Source organism: Microdochium trichocladiopsis, assembly GCF_020744255.1.
Source record: "Microdochium trichocladiopsis strain MPI-CAGE-CH-0230 chromosome Unknown B0I36scaffold_3, whole genome shotgun sequence".
In the NCBI taxonomy this organism is placed as follows: domain Eukaryota; kingdom Fungi; phylum Ascomycota; class Sordariomycetes; order Xylariales; family Microdochiaceae; genus Microdochium; species Microdochium trichocladiopsis.
This window is the reverse complement of record NW_025763546.1, coordinates 3,717,421-3,737,179: the sequence shown is the minus strand read 5'-3', so window position 1 is coordinate 3,737,179 and position 19,759 is coordinate 3,717,421. Positions and strand designations below refer to the sequence as shown.

General features: G+C 56.1%; 7 protein-coding genes across 7 annotated transcripts; 3 read left to right on the top strand and 4 right to left on the bottom strand.

The window, feature by feature from the left end:
* Positions 1 to 27: 27 nt before the first annotated feature.
* Positions 28 to 907, bottom strand: B0I36DRAFT_373104 (uncharacterized protein; the record flags this gene model as incomplete). The annotated part of the gene is made up of 2 exons (XM_046160163.1): positions 28 to 208; positions 285 to 907. The coding sequence occupies 2 exons, from the start codon at positions 905 to 907 to the stop codon at positions 28 to 30; spliced, it is 804 nt and encodes a 267-aa protein (XP_046015854.1).
* Positions 908 to 1,501: 594 nt separating this feature from the next.
* Positions 1,502 to 4,641, bottom strand: B0I36DRAFT_361089 (uncharacterized protein; the record flags this gene model as incomplete). The annotated part of the gene is made up of 2 exons (XM_046158431.1): positions 1,502 to 4,450; positions 4,516 to 4,641. 2 exons carry the CDS (start codon positions 4,639 to 4,641, stop codon positions 1,502 to 1,504), a joined length of 3,075 nt encoding a protein of 1,024 aa, XP_046015853.1.
* A 1,018-nt stretch (positions 4,642 to 5,659) lies between these two features.
* On the bottom strand, positions 5,660 to 7,719 carry B0I36DRAFT_96548 (HAD-like domain-containing protein). Its single transcript, XM_046163661.1, has one exon. The coding sequence runs from the start codon at positions 7,498 to 7,500 to the stop codon at positions 5,998 to 6,000; it is 1,503 nt and encodes a 500-aa protein (XP_046015852.1). The 5' UTR covers positions 7,501 to 7,719; the 3' UTR covers positions 5,660 to 5,997.
* A 1,602-nt stretch (positions 7,720 to 9,321) lies between these two features.
* On the top strand, positions 9,322 to 10,311 carry B0I36DRAFT_361087 (NADP-dependent oxidoreductase domain-containing protein; the record flags this gene model as incomplete). Its single annotated transcript, XM_046158430.1, has 1 exon — positions 9,322 to 10,311. The coding sequence occupies one exon, from the start codon at positions 9,322 to 9,324 to the stop codon at positions 10,309 to 10,311; it is 990 nt and encodes a 329-aa protein (XP_046015851.1).
* Positions 10,312 to 10,556: 245 nt separating this feature from the next.
* B0I36DRAFT_347490 (uncharacterized protein) lies at positions 10,557 to 12,073 on the bottom strand (the record flags this gene model as incomplete). The annotated part of the gene is made up of 3 exons (XM_046156578.1): positions 10,557 to 10,846; positions 11,289 to 11,526; positions 11,918 to 12,073. The coding sequence occupies 3 exons, from the start codon at positions 12,071 to 12,073 to the stop codon at positions 10,557 to 10,559; spliced, it is 684 nt and encodes a 227-aa protein (XP_046015850.1).
* Positions 12,074 to 12,077: 4 nt separating this feature from the next.
* On the top strand, positions 12,078 to 13,099 carry B0I36DRAFT_361086 (uncharacterized protein; the record flags this gene model as incomplete). Its single annotated transcript, XM_046158429.1, has 5 exons — positions 12,078 to 12,180; positions 12,266 to 12,630; positions 12,693 to 12,733; positions 12,798 to 12,980; positions 13,036 to 13,099. 5 exons carry the CDS (start codon positions 12,078 to 12,080, stop codon positions 13,097 to 13,099), a joined length of 756 nt encoding a protein of 251 aa, XP_046015849.1.
* A 2,075-nt stretch (positions 13,100 to 15,174) lies between these two features.
* Positions 15,175 to 19,298, top strand: B0I36DRAFT_319031 (armadillo-type protein). Its single transcript, XM_046153358.1, has 3 exons — positions 15,175 to 15,716; positions 15,813 to 18,769; positions 18,835 to 19,298. The coding sequence occupies exons 1-3, from the start codon at positions 15,562 to 15,564 to the stop codon at positions 18,888 to 18,890; spliced, it is 3,168 nt and encodes a 1,055-aa protein (XP_046015848.1). The 5' UTR covers positions 15,175 to 15,561; the 3' UTR covers positions 18,891 to 19,298.
* The last annotated feature ends 461 nt before the right edge of the window (positions 19,299 to 19,759 follow it).

Here is a 19,759-nt window from a genome sequence, read left to right as displayed (position 1 = left end):
CGAAGCATATTGAGCGCAAGACCCTGTTCAAATGTCGTCCCCGTCTTGCTTTTGCTTCTTTGAGGTATGCTGGTGCTCATTACCCGCTGGGTCCGTCGTCGGGACGTCTGGGAGCTGCTGAGCCTTTGCCTCGGCCTCGGCTTCCGCTGCGCTGTCCTCTGTCGAGCGCTCGCTCAAGCCGGCCTCGCTCGCGGGAGGGAAGAACCGTCTGAATTCCGCGAGCCGGAGAGTCCATGTCAGTCGTCCACGTTCTCGACACCTATTGCAGAATAGAGGATGCTTACGGAAGTACCGCGTTGTAGGCTCGGACGTCCTTGTCCAAGAATGTCACAAACACGACCTTCTCAATCCCCTGCCTGCCTTCCTCGGTCTCCAGAAACGTCTTGACGACTCCACACGCCACCATCGCTGCGTCCAGGCTGGGGTATCCATACACGCCCGTGCTGATTCCAGAGAAGGCAACCGTCCTCACGCCGTGCTGCACCGCGAGCTCGAGCGCAGTCTTGTAGCAGCCAGCGAGCTTTTCCTCGCTGCGCAGCGGGTGAGCGTCGTTGTAGACCGGTCCGACAGCGTGGATCACCTTGTCAGAGGGTAATTTGTAGGCGTTGGTGATCTTGGCCGAGCCCGTCTCACATCCTCCCAGCGTTGCGCACTCCTCGACAAGCTGCCGGCCGGCCGCGCGATGGATTGCGCCGTCGACCCCGCCGCCGCCCATAAGCGATGTGTTGGCCGCGTTGACGATGGCGTCGACTGCCAGGTGGGTGATGTCTCCGCGGAAGAGGCCGATGCGGTCATTGTGTGCCGATGTTGCGCCCGCGACGAGGCGCGATGGGGTGGTAGGCGCCAGCTTGTGTAGCTTATACAACAAGCTCAGGCTGGGAATGTCGGATGCTGGAATCGCCGTCATCTTCCTGGTGGCACGGAACATACGAATTGCTGGCTGTGCTTGTTTCTTCTGGCTGGGTTCTATGAACACAGCAATATGACCACTCGTGGCTTCAGATGACGAGATTCTCAAAATGACGTTGAGCGCACGATGAGTCGATGATGAGAGTTGGCCACTGTTCGCTGGTCATTGGCAGGCAGGCACCAAGGTCCAGAAATCAAGGTAACGAGGTGGGGTTACGTCTTGGTACCTTGCAGTCGCCAACGTCGGGTAACTGCCCTTTGAAGTGTGCAGTGGCTCAAACACCTAGTACCTCTCTGAGACTCCCGATTTCCGGCCTCCAATTTGGCAGCCTGGTGTTGTGGCTTGCGTCAAGCATAATGATGCCTAATGATGGCCAGGGCCCACTGGTCACAGCAAGGCGGCGGGCAAGAGTCCAGTGCACGGAACACTGCAGTCCGCATGGCACGTTCATTCTTAATCTCCCAACGACTAACACGTTAGATCGCTTTCGCCAAGTAAACGATTGCAATGGATCTATTTGCCGGGGTATCTATTCATAAAGAAAACTGTTGCTTGACATGCGCAGCCATTTACGCCGACCCGTACCTGTTTTTAGCGGCCAGAGATACCTTGCATCCACGCCAAGGTCTGCGCCGCTTCCTCCTCACGGAGCAGCTGCTCCGATGCTGCCCGTTCAACATCTTGTCTGGCATCCTCCGGAGAGCCGGGGAGTTGAGGTGCTGTGACTGCCATGGGCTCCGGTATTCCATGATAGCCGAGTTTCCGCAAGGGGTCACTAAAGCTCATTCGAAACGTCTCCTCGGGGAACACATATGGAGCTGGCCGGATGTTCCTCACAGGATACTGCAGCGGACTAAGCTGCAGCTTCATCTCGAGAAACGGTGCTGGTCCAGTCGCTTCGACAGAGAGCCGAGGTAGGAACGTCCTGCTCTCGAACTGTGGCGTTCCTTCTTGCCCTTGTCGCTGTTCTGGCCGAGTAGGTGGCGATGGGATCGGGGGTGGTAGAAGCCTCTTGCCAGCTTGCCTGACCTCCTTTTCTGGTGTAGGATCATATATCACTTTGGGTTTCCTCCGTCGCGGGTTGCTCTTGACGGCTGCGCCGATGGATGCGGCTGAGACGTCAGGGATCGACTGCGAAGGAGATATAATGGTCGCTGCAAGCGCCATTGGTGAGGGCGGCCGGCTGAGGACGCTCATCCTAACCACAGCATCCGCATCGCTGGCGCGGGGCAAACTGCCAGCTGCTTTCTTGAATTGTTGGATCGATGAAAGCTGAGGCTGATGCCTAGGCACCGTGGAGCTCATATTGGCCTCCAAACCGGCTTCCAGGGCCGAGCAAAGATTCGCCGGCGCAGACTTGCGTGCTCGTTTCCGTTTCGCTGGGGTTGACGAGATGTCGCCTGCAAGCTTTTGCGCAGGGGTCGAAGCTGGCGCGCAGAGTGCCGTGCCCGCGGTAACCTCAACCCTCGCTGGTTCGTTGACTGCGGACATAGTAATGCTAGGCTTCTCCCGGAGGAGACGAGCGAAGACCGGCAGAGTAGGTGGCGGAATAGGTGTTTCCTTTGCACGCAATGGTGCTTCCACGATGGTAGCCAGGTTATCAAATGGGCGCTTTCCAATCTTCGCAAGAGACTGCATAATTTCCCATACGAGATAAGCACCACATTGCATGTCATTTCGCATGCTTTGTGGGTTCTTCGCCGGTACTCTGCTGCTGTCGTTGCATGTGGTTTGCTTCTCTCCCAGGCTTTCACGCCTCTTCTCTATCGTGTTCTCGCGTCGAATAAGGCTTTCGCGCTTCTTTTCGGCAATTATTTCGCGTCTTTGTCGATCTTGCTCTTGAACCTCCTCGGTCGACATCCACAGACTTGGTCTACGCTCTCGCAGGTCGTTTACCCAAGCGTCGCAATCCCATTCGATCCAGTAGTCGAGTACGTCACCCCAAACACTCTCGGAGGGTTTGGTGAAGTTGACAAAGACAACTTTCCCTCCCTTGCTGTGTACAGACTTGGCAAACTCCTTGACCATGATCTTCAAACCATGAACTCGTAGACTTGTGCCAAGAATGAGGAGCACATCGGGCCCGGCAGAAAGGTCGTGCTGGACAATTGGGGAGATCAAGTCTGACTGCGGATGCTCCTCGCCGTATAGCACAATATCTGGGCGCAGCTTGCCAACCCCTAAGGCCCTCCGCCCTTTCTCAACACGAGCGGCTGCTGCGCCAGCACAATGGGGACACTCCGGTTGCTCCCCGGAGAGGGTACAGGACTCGCGATCGTCTTCGTCCCAATCTGCAACTTTGCCACACAAGAAGCATCTCAGGGAGGAAAGGGATCCGTGCAAAAACACGCACTCCACACCTCTCTCTGGTGGTATCGTGGCTCTTGGGCGCTTTTGCTCGCGTCTTTCGAGTGAGTCTGCATTGTCTACCGCGCCTGGAAGCTTGTCCACGAATTGCGATGAAAGCTCTTGTGAGCCTTCCCCAACAGTCTGCTGGATATTTTCGCTCGACTGCTCTGCTTGCAGCTGCATGACCGCCTTGGCAGAGCGTCGTCGCTTGCTGCCTGCCCCGTGATTCAGGTCAGTTGACAACCCCAGTTTCTTCTCGATCTCATCAATGTTTTGCGTGTAGACTCGAGCCAGCTTCCCGACATCCCGCAATTGAGCAATGAACCGATGCGTTGCCGTTGGCTCAATATCTTTGACCTTCTGCCGCAATGAGGTGGCAAACCGGTAGAATACCGATGTCTTGACGGGATCAGCCCAGATGTTACTGTCGAACAAGTCTCGCCCTTTCATCGTGCGTAGTCGTGTGCCTTGGGAGGTGGAAAAGAAGTTGACAGAGTGCTCTGCATTTTCTGCATCCGAATCGTCTGACGAGTCTGATGCAGGTTGGGAGCTTATATCAGTGGAGGGCAACGCGTTCTCGTATGGGTCCCACAGAATCGGAGGTGGTGAAGACAGAGGGGAAGAGCTGAACATGGCAGCTAATCGCGACTTTTTTGGTGTGCGGTAGGGCACACATTGGATCGAATCTTCACCTTCATCTGGAGAGTCCATTTCGTCCGTCTGAGAAGAAGTTGTCGAAAGCCCTGGATTTGATATTGCTGATTCGTGGGACATGACCGAAGGATCTGAATATGATCCCCCTTGCTGTGTCGTATCTGAGATCCCAGATGCACGTGATCGTGTCAGTCGGGTGATGGAAGGAGCCGTGGTTAGCGGCGCGTGGTTCCTCGCTAAAACCTCGTCGCAGGTCAACTTAGCGACTGGATTAGGATGTAGTGGAGGTAGGCTCGGTAATTCCAAGGCCTGGATTGAGTCGCCTTCCGTCAAGTTCGTGTCTTCAGCCTCCGAATTCTCGTGCTCTGACGCGTCTCTATCTTCAGTTGAAGCGCGATCTATCGAAGTACGCCGACGCTTGGCTGCTCGGCCACTCGACTCGAATTCGTCCTCGTCATCACGGGCGAGCGCAGATGCCTGAGCCTTGTCATACTGAGATTGGATCAGGGAATAGAGACCGTTCTGCGAGCGAAAGTCCTGTGGCGTGCCAATTAGTATATTAGAATGTGCAATGACCCAATCAGCGAGGAGCCACGACGTACTGGTATGCCCGAGTTCGTACTGATGCCAGCACCAGTAATGACGACAACCCTTCGCGATTTGCCCAGTGTGTCGGCCACTGTCTGAAGGAGATCCGAGGACCTTGGGGTGACTTGGAGGGTTGGCATGGTGTTGTGGGTGGTACTCGACGCGTTCGCGTGCTGTGAGAAGCGAAAGGCGGCAGGAGACTCTGTATTCTGGCAACGGGCCGGGACGTTGGCTCCAAGAGTCGTCGATGGAGCAGGCGATTAGCGGCAGAAACCCTCCGTCATGTTGTGGTCTCTGATGCGCACAGCTGTCAAGCCACGGTTGGAATCGTGGGTGGTGGTTGGGGTGGCTGATTGTCATTCACGTAGCCCGCGGACCAAACAATTACGAGTTCGACGATTGCGAGTGGACGCGCTCGTTGTATAAGAGTTGCCACAACCGTGGGCGTGGACCGCGAAGCTGGCGACAGGTGGTGTTGTGCTGTATGCGCAGAAGTTTGGACGAAGTGGTAGCGACGCGTCGTGGGGATGCAGGCCGAATACAGACTGGTGGGGCGCCCAGGACGAGAGGTGCTGCTTGGAAACTGTCGTCGGATGCGGGCTAGGAACAATAATACTGCTGGCACAGGAGGCAATGGTTGCTGGACGCAAAAGCCCACGAGACTGGCTTGTCAGCAGGCTGTTGAGGGTGCGAGGCAACGGACGTCGCGCCAGTCTGCAGGCTCTGGTCGTTGACGCGCCGGAGGAGTTGAGCGGGCACGCCTGACGCCAAGAAGGGCTGGGGAGGAGCGAGCGTGAAGCAATAGCAGTTGCTGGAGTGGACCGTCACTTGCATGTGCAGGGTCCCCAGGCCAGCCGGGCTCGCGCGTTAATATGCCGACAGTCAACTGTTGCAAGATGCCAAATTGCAACAGAATGCCAGCACAACATGTTTCAACAGCACCGACTCTGTCATTAACACCAAGCGTACATGTGCATTCTCACGAGCTCGGAGCTATTCTGGTCATTTTGCCCCTTGACCAGAATCTGGATCCGGAACCAACAGGATCCAATGCCGGACAGCCCTCAAAATAACCTAAGCCACTTTGGGCTAGCACACTTTTGTGTCTGGTCACAACCATGGAAACCTTGCATTCAAGAACACCTGGGCACTTGCAACCTGTCGACTATTTGCAGCCCAACTCTCAAAGCGCGAATGTTTGAACTATTTCTTCAACGTTGTCAGACAACTAATCGGAACATGTCCACATCTGGCGTGTGAAAGCGCACCATGGCAGTTGCGCGTTGCATAGAGTCTTCTACGTATGCACACATTGCAATACAAATCACGCACAGCAGCACATCGGTGTTGGTCAGGTAATGAAATTCTGCATACTAGTCCTAGATGCTTTGAAACTATGGATATGGAAACCAAAACAGAGACGCCAGAGAACTCCTGCCCATTCTATATCGTTGCGCTCATGCCCAAATGCAAAAGGTGGTGGGGGGTATATAATTCTACTCAATGGCAGCGCCAGCCTTGCCATCGTGGTTGATGGGGTTGATGCTCTCCTCGTCAAACTTCATCTTGAAGTCATCGCCAAGTTCCTTGCGCAGGGCAGCTTCGACGGCCTGGAGGACAGTAGGGAAGACGCCAAAGTTGGCCGGGTTCTCAATGTCGTTCTCGCCACCCTGGAAGACACCGGTGCGCAGCAGGCAAGTGTTCCAGCCCTTGAGGTTTCCGCCGATAATGTCAGATGCCGGGTTGTCTCCAATCATGTAGACGTTATCGGGCAGTCTCTCCTCGCCGTGGAGCTCCCCCATCCACGAGGTGAGAATCTCGTCGGCATACTTGTAGGTAGCCATCTCGGGCTTGCCGTAGACAACGCGCTCAAGATCGACGCCGGTGAGAGCCTTGTACATGGCCTCGAGACCAATGCGGAAGGTGCCCTGCGACATGCGAGGGATGGGGTGCTCGGTCGGGCAAAGGAAATCACCCTGCGAGAAGTAGATGGGGATACGCTGCGAGACAGGGTCCTTGGCGATCGTGCCAAGGCGGCCGTTCTCGGACCGGAGCAGGTCCATGATGATCTGCATATCGGTCGCATAGTCGCGAGAGTCGGAGAAGACCAGGATGGCATCAATGTTGGTCTTGGTAAAGTCGCGAGGCCGCGAAGACGCACGCTCCTCCTCGGTGAAAACACGGTAAGGGGCAATGGTGGGATCAGAAGCCACAATGTCGTTGGGCACGACAATGTCTTTGAAGCCGTACTGCTCGGCGACGTCGCGGCACTTGTAGCCCTCACCACCAACGACGAGGACGGTGTGGTAGTACTCGGAAAGAGCGCTCATGGGAGTGTGGCTCTGGATGAACTGCTCGGTCGAGACGGGGTTGTGCAGGATGCGTGAGAGTTGTGCGCAACGCTCAGTCTCGATCTTGCCGGAGCCGTTGGTGAGGAAGATGTGGGGAATCTTGATGCCAAGCTCATTGTCGCCATTGAGAATCTCGAGAGCACGCTGGCCCTCGGGGATTAGACGGTCGCCATGGACCAGGACACCATCAATGTCGAAGGCGAAAGCCATATTCTTGGCCTTCTTGACCTTGTCGGCAGAGACCGACTGGACCTGGGCAGCCAAAAGAGCGCGTGTGGGCTGGATCGGAGGCATACCCGGGCGCTGGGGCTGACCGGTAGGCACTCCATCAGGATAGTGCACAGAGGACAGGCGAGATTGTCTCTTGCTCCGGGGAATGGGAAGCGATGTGCCGAAAGAGTTGCGCGAGCTCCTCCGCGCTCTCATGGAAGGGGAGACACTGAGGTTGTGCATGTACTTGGAAGCCTCTGAGACGGAGGAGCGGGTGGCCGGGACCTCGATCGGACCATCCTCCCGGTTCTCGGAGGGAATAGCGAGGCTCCCGGCCAGCGGCGAGCCGCTCATGCTGGCTTGGGATTGCTTCATCCTCAGCTGGGTAGGGCTAGTGGGCGTCTCGACGCCAAAGTCGGAATCCTCAAACATAGGCATGATGGCTGAAGGCTAGTGGAACTGGGAAAGGGTGACTTCTGTGCTGTACTAAGGCAAGATGTGTGGCAGCAACAGGTAGAGACGTGGGACGGGAAAGGGATGATGATTGTTGTGTTAGCAAGCAAGAAAGATGTCATCAAGAGGGGCGGGCTAGAGCTCTTATATCGACTGTCGAAGAGAGCCGTCTACGAGCAAGATGGCATGACATCCCGACCACGTCGGCCGGGCCCCCGGGACTTTTGCCGTCGCCCGTGCAGAGATTGCGCCTCGGGCAGCTGCGTGAGGCATCAGCAACGGCCACTTGGCACGACACCGCTGTCGAGCGCATATCTGGATGATACACTCGGGCAAGGAGCAAGCCCCTCACTGACGCAAGAGGACAGCATAAGGGTCGTTGGGCGGTGGGTTGGTGCCCACCAGGAGATCGCCACGGTTGCGCTAGACTCGGACGCGCGCTACAAAGGCGACACGGGGGTGAACCCTGAGAGGACAGGGGGAGGTCGGCCAAGTGCCGGCGCCATGCGGCTCTGCCTGCATGCCCAGAGATGTGCCTGAAGGACCCTCCTGCAGCAGCTGACAGCCGCGCTGGCAGGCAGGCGAGGCTGTGGGCAGAATAAACCGGACAGGTGCTGTACAGCATGGACCCACATTGTCCGGTTTATTCTGTCCACAGCCTCGGCAGGGTTCGCCGCGCTGGGCGTGGCTGCATCCGTTTCGACGAGCGAGTCGGGCGGCCTGTCTCGCGTGCATCGACAAGACCCACGGAAGGGTGGAGCACGAGCCGCGAAAGCGCCGGCCGCGAAGTGGATGCGAGGGCCGGGCTGCGAGCCGCTGGCGGGGGACCAGCAGCTGGCCTGGGCCGCGTGCCAGCCGGCAGCCGGCAGGTGTGCTAGTCAGGTTGCACCCGCTTTGACATCATCCGGACGGGGCCCGGCGCCGCTGGGCCCGCCCGTTGCCACCGAGCCCGTGCTTGGAAAGCCTCTCGACGCTGCTGTGTTTTCTAGCGGCTCCGCCCTCGTGGAGCCGCCCCAAGGGTCCTTCTCTCGCAGCCAGCCAACAGCCGCCTGCGATAGGAACACAATGCGCAACGCACGTCATCCTGGCACGCTGTGCGCTGTCCGTCTGCGACTCGAAACACCAGTCTTTCGTGTCCATCCCTTCAGGCCCCTCTAATCGTCCAACCAGCTATCAGTGCCCGCCCGCGTCACCGAAATCGCCGATCGCTTCCTTCGCTTGCGCGCAGCTCCCTGAGCACTCGGGCAGCACAGCAGCTCGACGGGGCAGAGATTTTGCACGTGTGGGTCCGGCAAGGCTGGCAGCACTATCAGCAACCACCCGTTCGTTACAGATCTTCACTTATCAAGTGGAACCATGTGCCTTGACCGTCAACAATGGTGCCGAGATTCCTGGCCCATTATGTCATAATTCAGTACGCCTGGCCCGCAGCAGCTCACTCAATTGTTGTAGCTTGATGACATGACTCTATTCAAGGTTTTCAGGGGCCGGAAAGGCCGTGCCCGACAGCTGGCATTGCTGGTGGCACGACATCTGGCGTTTTCTCCAGGCATGTCTTGCCACCGTGGCAGAGATTCGCAAGTCGGTATGCCCGGAGGGTCTGGGGTGGAAGACCGGGTCTCAATTCCATAAATCACGTCACTAGCTTCCCAAATCTGACAAAACTGCGTCTGTCCCGTTGACCTCGAAGCCCCCAAAATCTACTCCTAACCGCTCGTGACAGTCTCCCTTCAAGCATCATTTACTTTGCTTGCTACCACAAGTTCATACACACATACGTACACAGACGCCACTACACACATCACAATGCCTCACTCCACACAGTCCCAGGCCGCAACCAAGACCTTCACGCTCAACAATGGTGTCAAGGTCCCAGCTGTTGGTTTCGGTACTTTCGCCAGCGAGGGTGCTGTTGGTGAAACCTACAAGGCAGTAACAGCAGCCCTTGAAGCTGGTTATCGGCACTTCGACTGCGCCTGGTTCTATAAGAACGAGAGCGAAGTCGGTGACGCCATACACGATTACCTCAAGGCCAACAAGGATTCCGTCAGGCGCGAGGATCTTTTCATCTGCACAAAAGTATGGAACCACCTCCACGAGCCTGAGCAGGTGCAGTGGTCCCTGGAGTCATCCTTGCGCAACTTCCGCCTCGACTACCTGGACCTCTTCCTCGTCCACTGGCCCATCGCTGCCGAGGCCGACCCGGAAACCCACGAGCCCAAGCTGGGCCCCGACGGAAAGTACATCATCAACAAGGAGCTCACCGAGAACCCCGAGCCGACATGGCGCAAGATGGAGGAGATCTATGAGAGCGGCAAGGCCCGGGCCATCGGTGTTTCCAACTTCACCATTCCCGGCCTGCAACAGCTCTTGAGCTTTGCCCGCGTGCCGCCTGCGGTCAATCAGATCGAGATTCACCCATTCCTGCCCAACAGCGAGCTTGTAGACTTCTGCCTGTCACAGGGCATCATCCCGCAGGCCTACTCTCCATTAGGCTCGCAGGATCAGGTCCCCACCACGGGCGAAAAGGTCCGCACCAACCCAACACTTAACGAGGTTGCCGAGCGCAGCGGCAACACGCTGGCTCAGGTCCTCCTCGCCTGGGGCCTGCGCAGAGGGTACATGGTTCTTCCCAAGTCTTCCACACCATCGCGCATTGCCAGCAACTTCCAGGTCCCGGAGCTGTCGGACGAGGACTTCCAGGCCGTCCAGGCCGTTGCCAAGGGTCGCCACACCCGTTTCGTCAACATGAAGGACACATTTGGCTATGACGTTTGGGCCAATGAGAGTGCTTAGAGGGCGACTTGGGGGTGGAGGCGATGTATAAAAACTACTAGAGCTTTATCGGCGTTTGCGTTGACAAAATTTGGTCTGGGTTTACGAGATACCATAGAATTGCAGAAATGTACCAAGCATAACAAAAAATGCAAGCACTCAAAGTATGCCTCAGGTGAACTAGTCGATCGTGTAAGCCCGGTTGAGGACATGTTCGCAACGTTGTTTGCCTAATTACTCCATAGCCAGCAGAAGTGTCCTGCCATTCAAGAACCACGTACACCTACTTGACTCAAGGGCGGGGATGTGATCTTGACAGTCCCGTCCTCCGTGCGGTGGTGGGGGGTGGAGATGTGGCTGGCTGTCTTGCCAACATGCCAATCGTGCGCAACGGGGCCAAGCTCCCAGCCGCTTTTACACTTTTGTGCAGCCATACGCCACCAAACCACGAACTCTTCTACGACAATCAAGATAAGGCCTGGACCCCCGGGCGCTACTGAACACAAATACATCCGATCTGCTGGTCTGGTGAATGCTTTCTTGCTTCCAGGGCGAGCTATGCATCATAGGGTAGGGATTAGTGCAACCAGCGATCCAGAGAGGTTGACGAGGATCGTCTCTAATTATGATGAAATGCCTCCACTGAGCGAGTCACGACCCGGGGGCATTGTCGTCATTTCCAGATTGCACAAAGATCCACCAGCTAAGCTCCAACGACGATGAATCTTGATAGGCGTTGCATTCCTTGAGGACAGAATGGGTGTAGCTTAAGATCATGCACCACAACCCGCAACGCGTTCAACACGCCAACGACAAGCGTTGCGGCGGATGGGTTAACGTACATGGCTGCTCAGCGGTGCAAATGGCGCCCAATAATGCGGCGTGCTTCGCAAAACCCAAGTTGCACCGGCACGCCTCATATGTTGTCCCTCAGTTCGAAGCACATGCCATGCCAGGTTGCAGTCCAGCATTCAGGTCTGGCAGAGCCAGGGTCTCACTATCTCTCAGCCGCTCGCGCCAAAGAACCATCGTGGCTTGGTCTTGGCTCTTGCTGGCCCTATCAGCGGGGACAAGCTGTCGCAGCTGTTTACTGAGCTGCACCAGGTGGGAAGAATCCATTGGCGATGGCTGTGAGATGGTGGCGTTTCTGAGCTTATCTTGCTGTAAAAGCCCAGCGACCACTGGCAAGGGGCTGGCCGTCCCTTGAGAGGGTGTGATCTGGGCAAGCTGTTCTGGCTGCAGTTCTTCTTGTTGTGTTCACTGCGCATATACAGCCTGCCGCACACTGCCACTGTCTATGAAATCCAATGCCTCGTCCCTTTCACCTTCGTAATGGGAGCTTCTTGACGACCTGTACACCACACTCCTCGCAAAGACAGCCAAACACAGAATATTCAGAATCCGACAAAGAACGCAGAGCAACAGAAGCGGCAGGCAAATGTGAATGCCTACACTACGTCTACAAGATCGTTCTACTCTCATCCGAGGACGGTGATGCCCCCAGAATCGCGCTTTGGGAATGGGCGCAGGTAACGATCTCTTCAAGCCGCCATGGTTTGAGCAGGGTGAAGTCTCGGAGCTCGACGTGAACATCGTCTCCATATTCTGGTCCGTCAATCCTGCATACCCTGACTACCCGTCTGTTCTTCTCAACATGGGTACTGATGTTTTGCTGCGCTCTGGACAGGGGCTTTTCCTTGTGCCTGGCAGGCTTTGTTGGCTTTAAAGCTTGGAGGCAGTCGAGACGGTCGTGGAGACGAAGACACAAGGTGACTGCATACATAATAATGATCTGGACGCACTTGGTCTTGAACACTGTCGATGGCTGCATTGCGTGGTTCTACCTCTTCCGCAAGATCAAGCCGGGCTTCTGGATATTCCTTTGGTTCTGTGAGTCTAAGGTTTATCTCCATGCACAATGGAAACTCCTCTCTCGGCATTCAATGCTGACAAGACCCTTTTCCATGAAAACCAGGTATCGTCTGGGCTATCCAGATACAACTTGTCATGCAAATCATCATCAACCGCATCGCTCTGCTCATGAGCGACCAGCATCGAGCCAGACAACTGAAATGGATCACCTTTGTGATTGTGGGAATAATAGGCGTCGTGGTCACTGTCGTCTGGATGCCAGCGAGTCTTCAGATCTCGCCCATGTGGATCGAGGTGAACAAGGTCTGGGATCGACTCAAGCAGTGCATCCTCACAGTCATGGACGTTTGCCTCAACTTCTATTTTCTCCACATGGTTCGGAAACATCTCATTGCCAACGGACTCCAGAAGTACAAATACCTCTACAACTACAATGCGGCGATGGTTGGGTTGGTTGTTCTGCTTGATGTAAGCCAGCGACGTCTTGCGGTCGCAGATGGCCTATGGGTTCGTGCTAACCACAGCTCAAGGCTACACTGATTGGCCTGATGTCCTTACAGGTCAAATACGCGTAAGCACAAAAGCACTCATGTCCTGATGCTCATCACCCCCTAATCAGCGGTTCGGCCGCATAGTTATCTGCAATTCCAAATCATCGTGTACCTCACCCGCTTTTACATCGAAATGGCCAACGCCGACTTGATCCGCAAGATCATTTCCCGCGCCAACTTCGATAACGACAACTCGTCTGTTCTTGTCCGTACCAGCAGCTTCGTCGACGGGGAGCACCCGCTACATACCGCGAGTCCGTTGTCGCAGTATGACTCTGAGGCGACAAAGGTTTCCCGTAGTGTTTCTTACATCACGCAAAAGAGGGCGTCATCAGCAAGCTACCCCCAGCGCAGAAGCGTTTGCCCTGCCACGGTTCTCGAACTGAGCATCACACAAGTGACGACCAACGAGTTTGTACACCAGGCGATGTCGGGGTCACCAACCGCAAGCGAAATGGAACAGGCAGGGAACACAGTGACCAACAGTAATTCAGACCTAGAGTCTGGTTCACACGAAGCAGAAATAGATAGTCAACAGGTCAAGCGTTGACCGCATCAAACAAGCGGTTTTTCAGCAACCTGTGCCGGAATGTCGAGGACCATTCTCTGCATGATCAAAAATCAGACATTCCAGATGACGACTACTCAGTCAATGCAATCATGGTCAACAAAACCCTTGCTCGTTGATTCAACCACAATCAATTGATGCAGGCTCAGTTGTTTCAGGCCTGGTGTGTCTTGATGATGCATTTTTGAGAGGTTAGGGGAGAGTTGCGCTCAGAGCAGGTCGCTGGAGACGGTGACAAGCGTGACATAATGAGCTCGATATCCACAAAATTTGCAGAGCATTCTTAAGCCGCTTGTGAGCAAAAGCTTCCCCTGAGGTCCAGATGGGCTGGTGGCAACAGCATATCGGAGACTACCGAGAGAGACGTGTTCGCGAGACGTGTAGGACCCACGTCCGACTTGCTTCTGACACGCCTCGGGGCCTTCCAAAGTTGCCTTGAGTGACTAGGCCGTATTCGTCGTGACAGCAGCCGCTGCGGCCGCCAGGGTCCTTCTCAGATATCGCCGCGTAGAAAACCCCGGAAGAATGTGCAGTCCACGTCGAAAACTTCTAGAACGGCCTCGGGACCCACTGGCCTTGCTCGGCAACGTGCCGAAGGCGGAAGACGGGGCAAATAGGCGCGCTGCGTCGTAGACCGCGAGTCGAGTGGCGACACCGGCCGTGGCCCGTGGCTGGCGGGCTTGCAATTTGGTGCGGCAGCATGACAGCCAACGACAGGAGGGGCGGCGGCGGCAGCGGCAGCGGCAGCATAATATCCAACTAGACCATGGCAAATTCTGGACACGCCATGATTGGCATGTGTGCAACAGGGCAATCCTTTCATGATGATGCACATATCAGTCGCTCGGCGTTTTTATCAACTTGCAAACCGTAGCGGATTCTTTTTGCCTCCTGTGATGGCAGGCAACAGTCATATCCTGGTAGACCTAATATCTCGACCACAGCGCTGTGTATCAGACACCAAGTAAAATTGCTCGTGAGCAACGGCAAAGCAATCCCTGTCGATCAGGTTGCGTCTGTCACGATTGTGGGGGAAAGTGGAGATCGTGGTGCCGGAACCCAAAACGTTGGTAGAGCTCGATTACAAGGCGAAATGCAGTGGCGCAAGTGTCAACAGTACAGTACACAGACTGAGCGGCGATACTCCATATTGCGCAGGTTGCCCTCGGGATAGGAGGCAGCTACTCAGTGCCTGCATATTCATGCCGTGACTGTTGCACACATCCATCCATGCGCGAGCGGAATCTGGTGCCATAACGAAGGTGGGCGACGGGTTCAGGACCTGGCCGTCCTAGAGTCATGCGGGTCTATGGTCGGAAACGATGATTGAGCCCCCCCCCCCCCCCCCCCCCTGGCGGAGAAACGCCATCACTGCCATCGTTTCGCCTGGTGGTCGCGATGGTGGTTGTTGAATGGTGGGGACCTGGAGTCAGGCTGGTGGCGACCCGTGCGCCAGCCGGGACCAGAGGGGAGGCAGGGCTCACCGCCCTTGAGGACGAAGGCGCGATAGGGACGAGATAGCGGAGTACCGTGGTCGCAGGCCAGGCAGAGCTGGCCAATGAGGGCGTGCGAATAGGCCATCGTGCGTGCGACGAGGCATCCCTGCGCCAGCCCGTGGCCGGCCGGGCAGGAGGCCCCCACTCTGCCAGTGCTGGTTGCCCCTCGCGGCACAGCGTGCTCTGGAGGGGTCGAGTCGAGGGGTAGTGCACCCTTGGCTGGGCGGCGACTAAGGAAAGGAAAAAAATTTGCGGGTGCGCGGTATGGCGGGACAGCAGCACGCTGAGCAGCCAGCCAGCCCGCCAGGCGGGCAGAAAAAAAGTTCTTCGGGGGGGCAACCATCAATGGCAAAGACAGTGCTGCAGGCCCGAAACCCGGTGGGAGAAGCCAGCCTGGCTGTCCCACCAACCGCCTGCTGCAGGGTCAACACCTAGATAAAAAGTCGTCAGCACCCGCCGTCCCATGGCGCCCGGCCTCCCCTTTCCCTCCTCCTGCCAACTCTCTCCATTTCATCTCTCCATCTCTGCTCTCTTTTTCTTCTAGCAAGATCAAGACGAGTGCATCCCGAGACTCTCCAGCTCAGGTTGCGTTCTTTCTCTCCCGCCTCGATCTCGACTCCCCGTCATCGGGCGCACTACCCCGCCACTCTGCGGTTATCGCCCCGATAAGAGGCCACACGAAAAATAAAAAACCCCCCATCGAGAACGAGCGATTGATTTCGACCCGTCCTCCTCCTCTAAACCCGAAAACCTCCCCATCGTCTCTCCGACAAACACCATCGCCATGGCTGCCAAGGAGAACGCCCAGTCCATCAAGGTCCTCGACGACCTGATGCAGAAGCTTACCATCTCCAAGGAGGCTTCTGACATCAAGGAGGCGTCCAGCGCCCTTGCTCAGTTCATCAACGGCCCCATCGAGAGCCAGGATGCTCCCGTCAAGTAAGTTCTGCTTATTCCCCCCCCCCGCCACGCATCAGGGTAATGCCCACTCGCAACACTTCCAGCGGCCGACTAACCGCGCCCTCGACTCTCCAGGACCGTTGAGGCTCTCAAGACTGCCATCGTAAACAAGAAGGATGCTGCTCTCCGTGAGAAGGCTGCCAACGCCATCCAGGCCATCGCCTCGCACTCCGAGGTTTCTGCCGCCGTTGAGCCCTACCTCGTTGAGCTGCTCCCCCTTGCCCTGGGTGCCGTTGGTGACAAGATTGCTGGTGTGAAGAACGCTGGTATCGCTGCCACCATTGCGATCGTTGAGGCTGTTAACCCCAACGCCTGCAAGGCCGTCATTCCTCACCTCACCCACTCCATCCTCACTGCCCAGAAGTGGCCTGAGAAGATTGCTGCTCTCGACGGCATTGACGCTCTCGTCAAGTCGGCCCCTGCTCAGCTCGCCTACCGCGTTCCCGAGCTCATCCCTGTCATCTCCGAGTCCATGTGGGACACCAAGAAGGAGGTCAAGGAGCGTGCCTACAAGACCATGGAGAAGCTCTGCGAGCTCATCGTCAACAAGGATATCGAGCGCTTCATTCCTGAGCTCATCAAGTGTATCGCCAAGCCCGAGAACGTCCCCGAGACTGTTCACTTGCTCGGTGCCACCACCTTCGTCACCGAGGTCGAGCAGCCTACTCTTGCGCTCATGGTTCCCCTTCTCGATCGTGGTCTTGCCGAGCGTGAGACTGCCATCAAGCGCAAGGCTGCCGTCATTGTTGACAACATGTGCAAGCTTGTCGATGATCCCGCCATCGTTGCACCTTTCTTGCCCAAGATGATGCCTGGTCTCCAGAAGAACTACGACAACCTGGCTGATCCCGAGGCTCGTGAGAAGACCAAGCAGGCTCTTGACACCCTCATCCGTGTTGGTGACATCAAGGATGGTGTCATCCCCGAGGTTCGCCACGACGGTGACATCAAGGTTGTCCTTGCCCACCTCAAGAAGGCTGTCCCCAGCAAGGCCCTTCCCGTTGTCGAGAAGCTCGGACCCGTGTCTGCTTACGTCTCCGCCATTGCCGGCCAGCTCGTTGACGAGAAGGAGACTGCTGCCCCTACCTGGGCTGCTGCCATCAAGCCTTTCATCACCGTCCTGGTTGGCCCGGCTGATGCTGAGGCTGTTGTTGACACCCTCCGCAAGAACGCTACCCCCGGTGGTGAGGAGGCTGGTGCCGAGGAGGACGACGATGATGAGGGTGAGGATCTCTGCAACTGCACCTTCTCCCTTGCCTACGGTGCCAAGATCCTGCTCAACCAGACCAGTCTTCGCCTGAAGCGTGGTCGCCGTTATGGTCTCTGCGGACCCAACGGTTCCGGAAAGTCCACTCTCATGCGTGCCATCAACAACGAGCAGGTCGAGGGTTTCCCTAAGCAGAGCGAAGTCAAGACTGTCTTCGTCGAGCACGACCTTGACTCTGCCGATACTGAGATGACCACCATCGACTGGACTATGAAGAAGCTCCAGGAGGCCAACGTCACCAGCAGCCTTGAGGAGGTCAAGGCCCGCCTTGACGAGTTCGGTTTCACTCCCCAGATGGTCAACGGCGAGATCAGCGCTCTGTCTGGTGGCTGGAAGATGAAGCTTGCTCTGTGCCGTGCTGTCTTCGAGGCTCCCGATATCCTGCTCCTCGACGAGCCCACTAACCACTTGGACGTGAAGAACGTCAAGTGGCTCGAGGACTACCTCATCAACTCCCCCTGCACTTCCATCATCGTCTCCCACGACAGTGGTTTCCTCGACAATGTTACCCAGTACATCATCCACTACGAGCGTTTCAAGCTCAAGCGTTACAAGGGTAACTTGAAGGAGTTCGTCCGCAAGAACCCCTCTGCCAAGTCCTACTACGAGCTTGGCGAATCTGAGATCGAGTTCACCTTCCCTGAGCCTGGTTTCCTCGAGGGTGTCAAGACCAAGGCCAAGGCCATCCTCCGTGCCACCAAGATGAGCTTCCAGTACCCCGGTACCCCCAAGCCCCAGATTTCCGACATCTCCTTCCAGTGCTCGCTGGGCTCCCGTATTGCCGTTATCGGTCCCAACGGTGCCGGCAAGTCCACTCTCATCAACGTCCTCACTGGCGAGCTCATCCCTACTGCCGGTGAGATCTACCAGCACGAGAACATTCGTATCGCGTACATCAAGCAGCACGCTTTCGCCCACATCGATAACCACCTGGACAAGACTCCTTCCGAGTACATCCAGTGGCGTTTCCAGACTGGTGAGGATCGTGAGACCATGGACCGCGCCAACAAGATCATCACCGAGGATGATGAGAAGGCCATGGACAAGATCTTCAAGGTCGAGGGTACCCAGCGCCGTGTCATCGGTATCCACAGCCGTAGAAAGTTCAAGAACAGCTACGAGTACGAGTGCTCTTTCGCTCTGGGTGAGAACATTGGTCTCAAGCAGGAGCGTTGGGTCCCCATGATGACTGCCGACAACGTCTGGCTGCCCCGCTCTGAGCTCTTGGCCTCTCACCAGAAGATGGTCGCCGAGGTCGATATGAAGGAGGCTCTCGCCTCTGGTCAGTTCCGTCCTCTCGTCCGCAAGGAGATCGAGCAGCACTGCGCCAACTTCGGTCTGGATGCTGAGCTTGTCTCTCACTCTCGCATGCGTGGTCTCTCTGGTGGCCAGCGTGTCAAGGTCGTCCTGTCCGCCTGCTCGTGGCAGCGTCCTCACTTGATCGTCCTCGACGAGCCCACCAACTATCTCGACAGAGACTCTCTGGGTGCCCTGTCCAAGGCTCTGCGCAAGTTCGAGGGTGGTGTCATCATCATCACTCACTCCGCCGAGTTCACCAAGGACATCACTGAGGAGGTCTGGGCCGTCCTTGACGGCAAGATGACTCCCTCCGGCCACAACTGGGTTCAGGGCCAGGGCAGCGGTCCCAGACTGGACAAGAAGGATGATGACGAGGAGGAGAAGTTTGATGCGATGGGTAACAAGATCGTCACCACCAAGAAGAAGGTCAAGTTGTCCAGTGCCGAGGCGAGAAAGAAGAAGAAGGGTAAGTCAACTCTGCAACCAATCTGCAACTTACCATGTTCACCTGCTAACTCATTACTGCTACAGAGCGTATGGCCCGCCGCAAGCGTGGTGAGGAGGTCTTCTCTGACGAGGACGACTAAGCATGTCGCCAGCTCCAAACGCCTTCCTTTGACGACTTTCTTACGACATAATACCAGTTCATGGACATGATTCCCTTGCCTTTTCCTTTGTCATTACGTCTTCTCGAGGAGCACAAAAGTTCGGGGGGTTTACCTGCATGGTTGGGCATATTTTCTGATTTGTAGCTAGTGATACCTTCTTGTGGTTGTTGGAGAGCAGCCCCGAGGAACTGTCGCTTTGACTACAGCGTTGACCATACCTTCCTATATGCTTACCCTTACGTCTGTACCTCTCCTGGACTGGAGACCCAGGAGGTCGGTTCAAACCCATGAGGGTTGTGCAACCACGAGGATACTGGAGATAGACTGCTAGCACGTCTTTTCTTATAGACATGATGTGATAGATCAATTCCACAAGATTGAAACAAATTATGACCTGAGCTAGATTGTTAGTATTCAAATGCCATGTTCAGATTGTGAAGTCGTCAAACAGAAAGGCTGGTGAGGCGCCATCCTATACACGACCCTCTGTTAGTATGGTGCCTTTTCTCCTACTTTGAATGTTTGACCGCGCGCTAGTCGCGCTTCAAGCTGATTACCTTGATGCACACAATTAGCAGCCGGCGTTGCACATGGTAAATCCTGCGGCCAGTGGCTACAGCCATACGCGATTAATCACTTGCCAACCATCTCGCATGACTTCGAAACAAATGTTTCTCTTTCTGATAACCGTTTTCTAGCCCCTGAAGGTACTGATTGGGTGGCTTTAATGGTAAGCCCTCGTCCCAGTAATGTTCTTGAATATCAGAGCACAACCTGCGAGCAGTGCCACTCGTGAGATGATTCCACGGTCCAGAACAACCTACCGAATCTTTCAGCTGGGCCTGCAA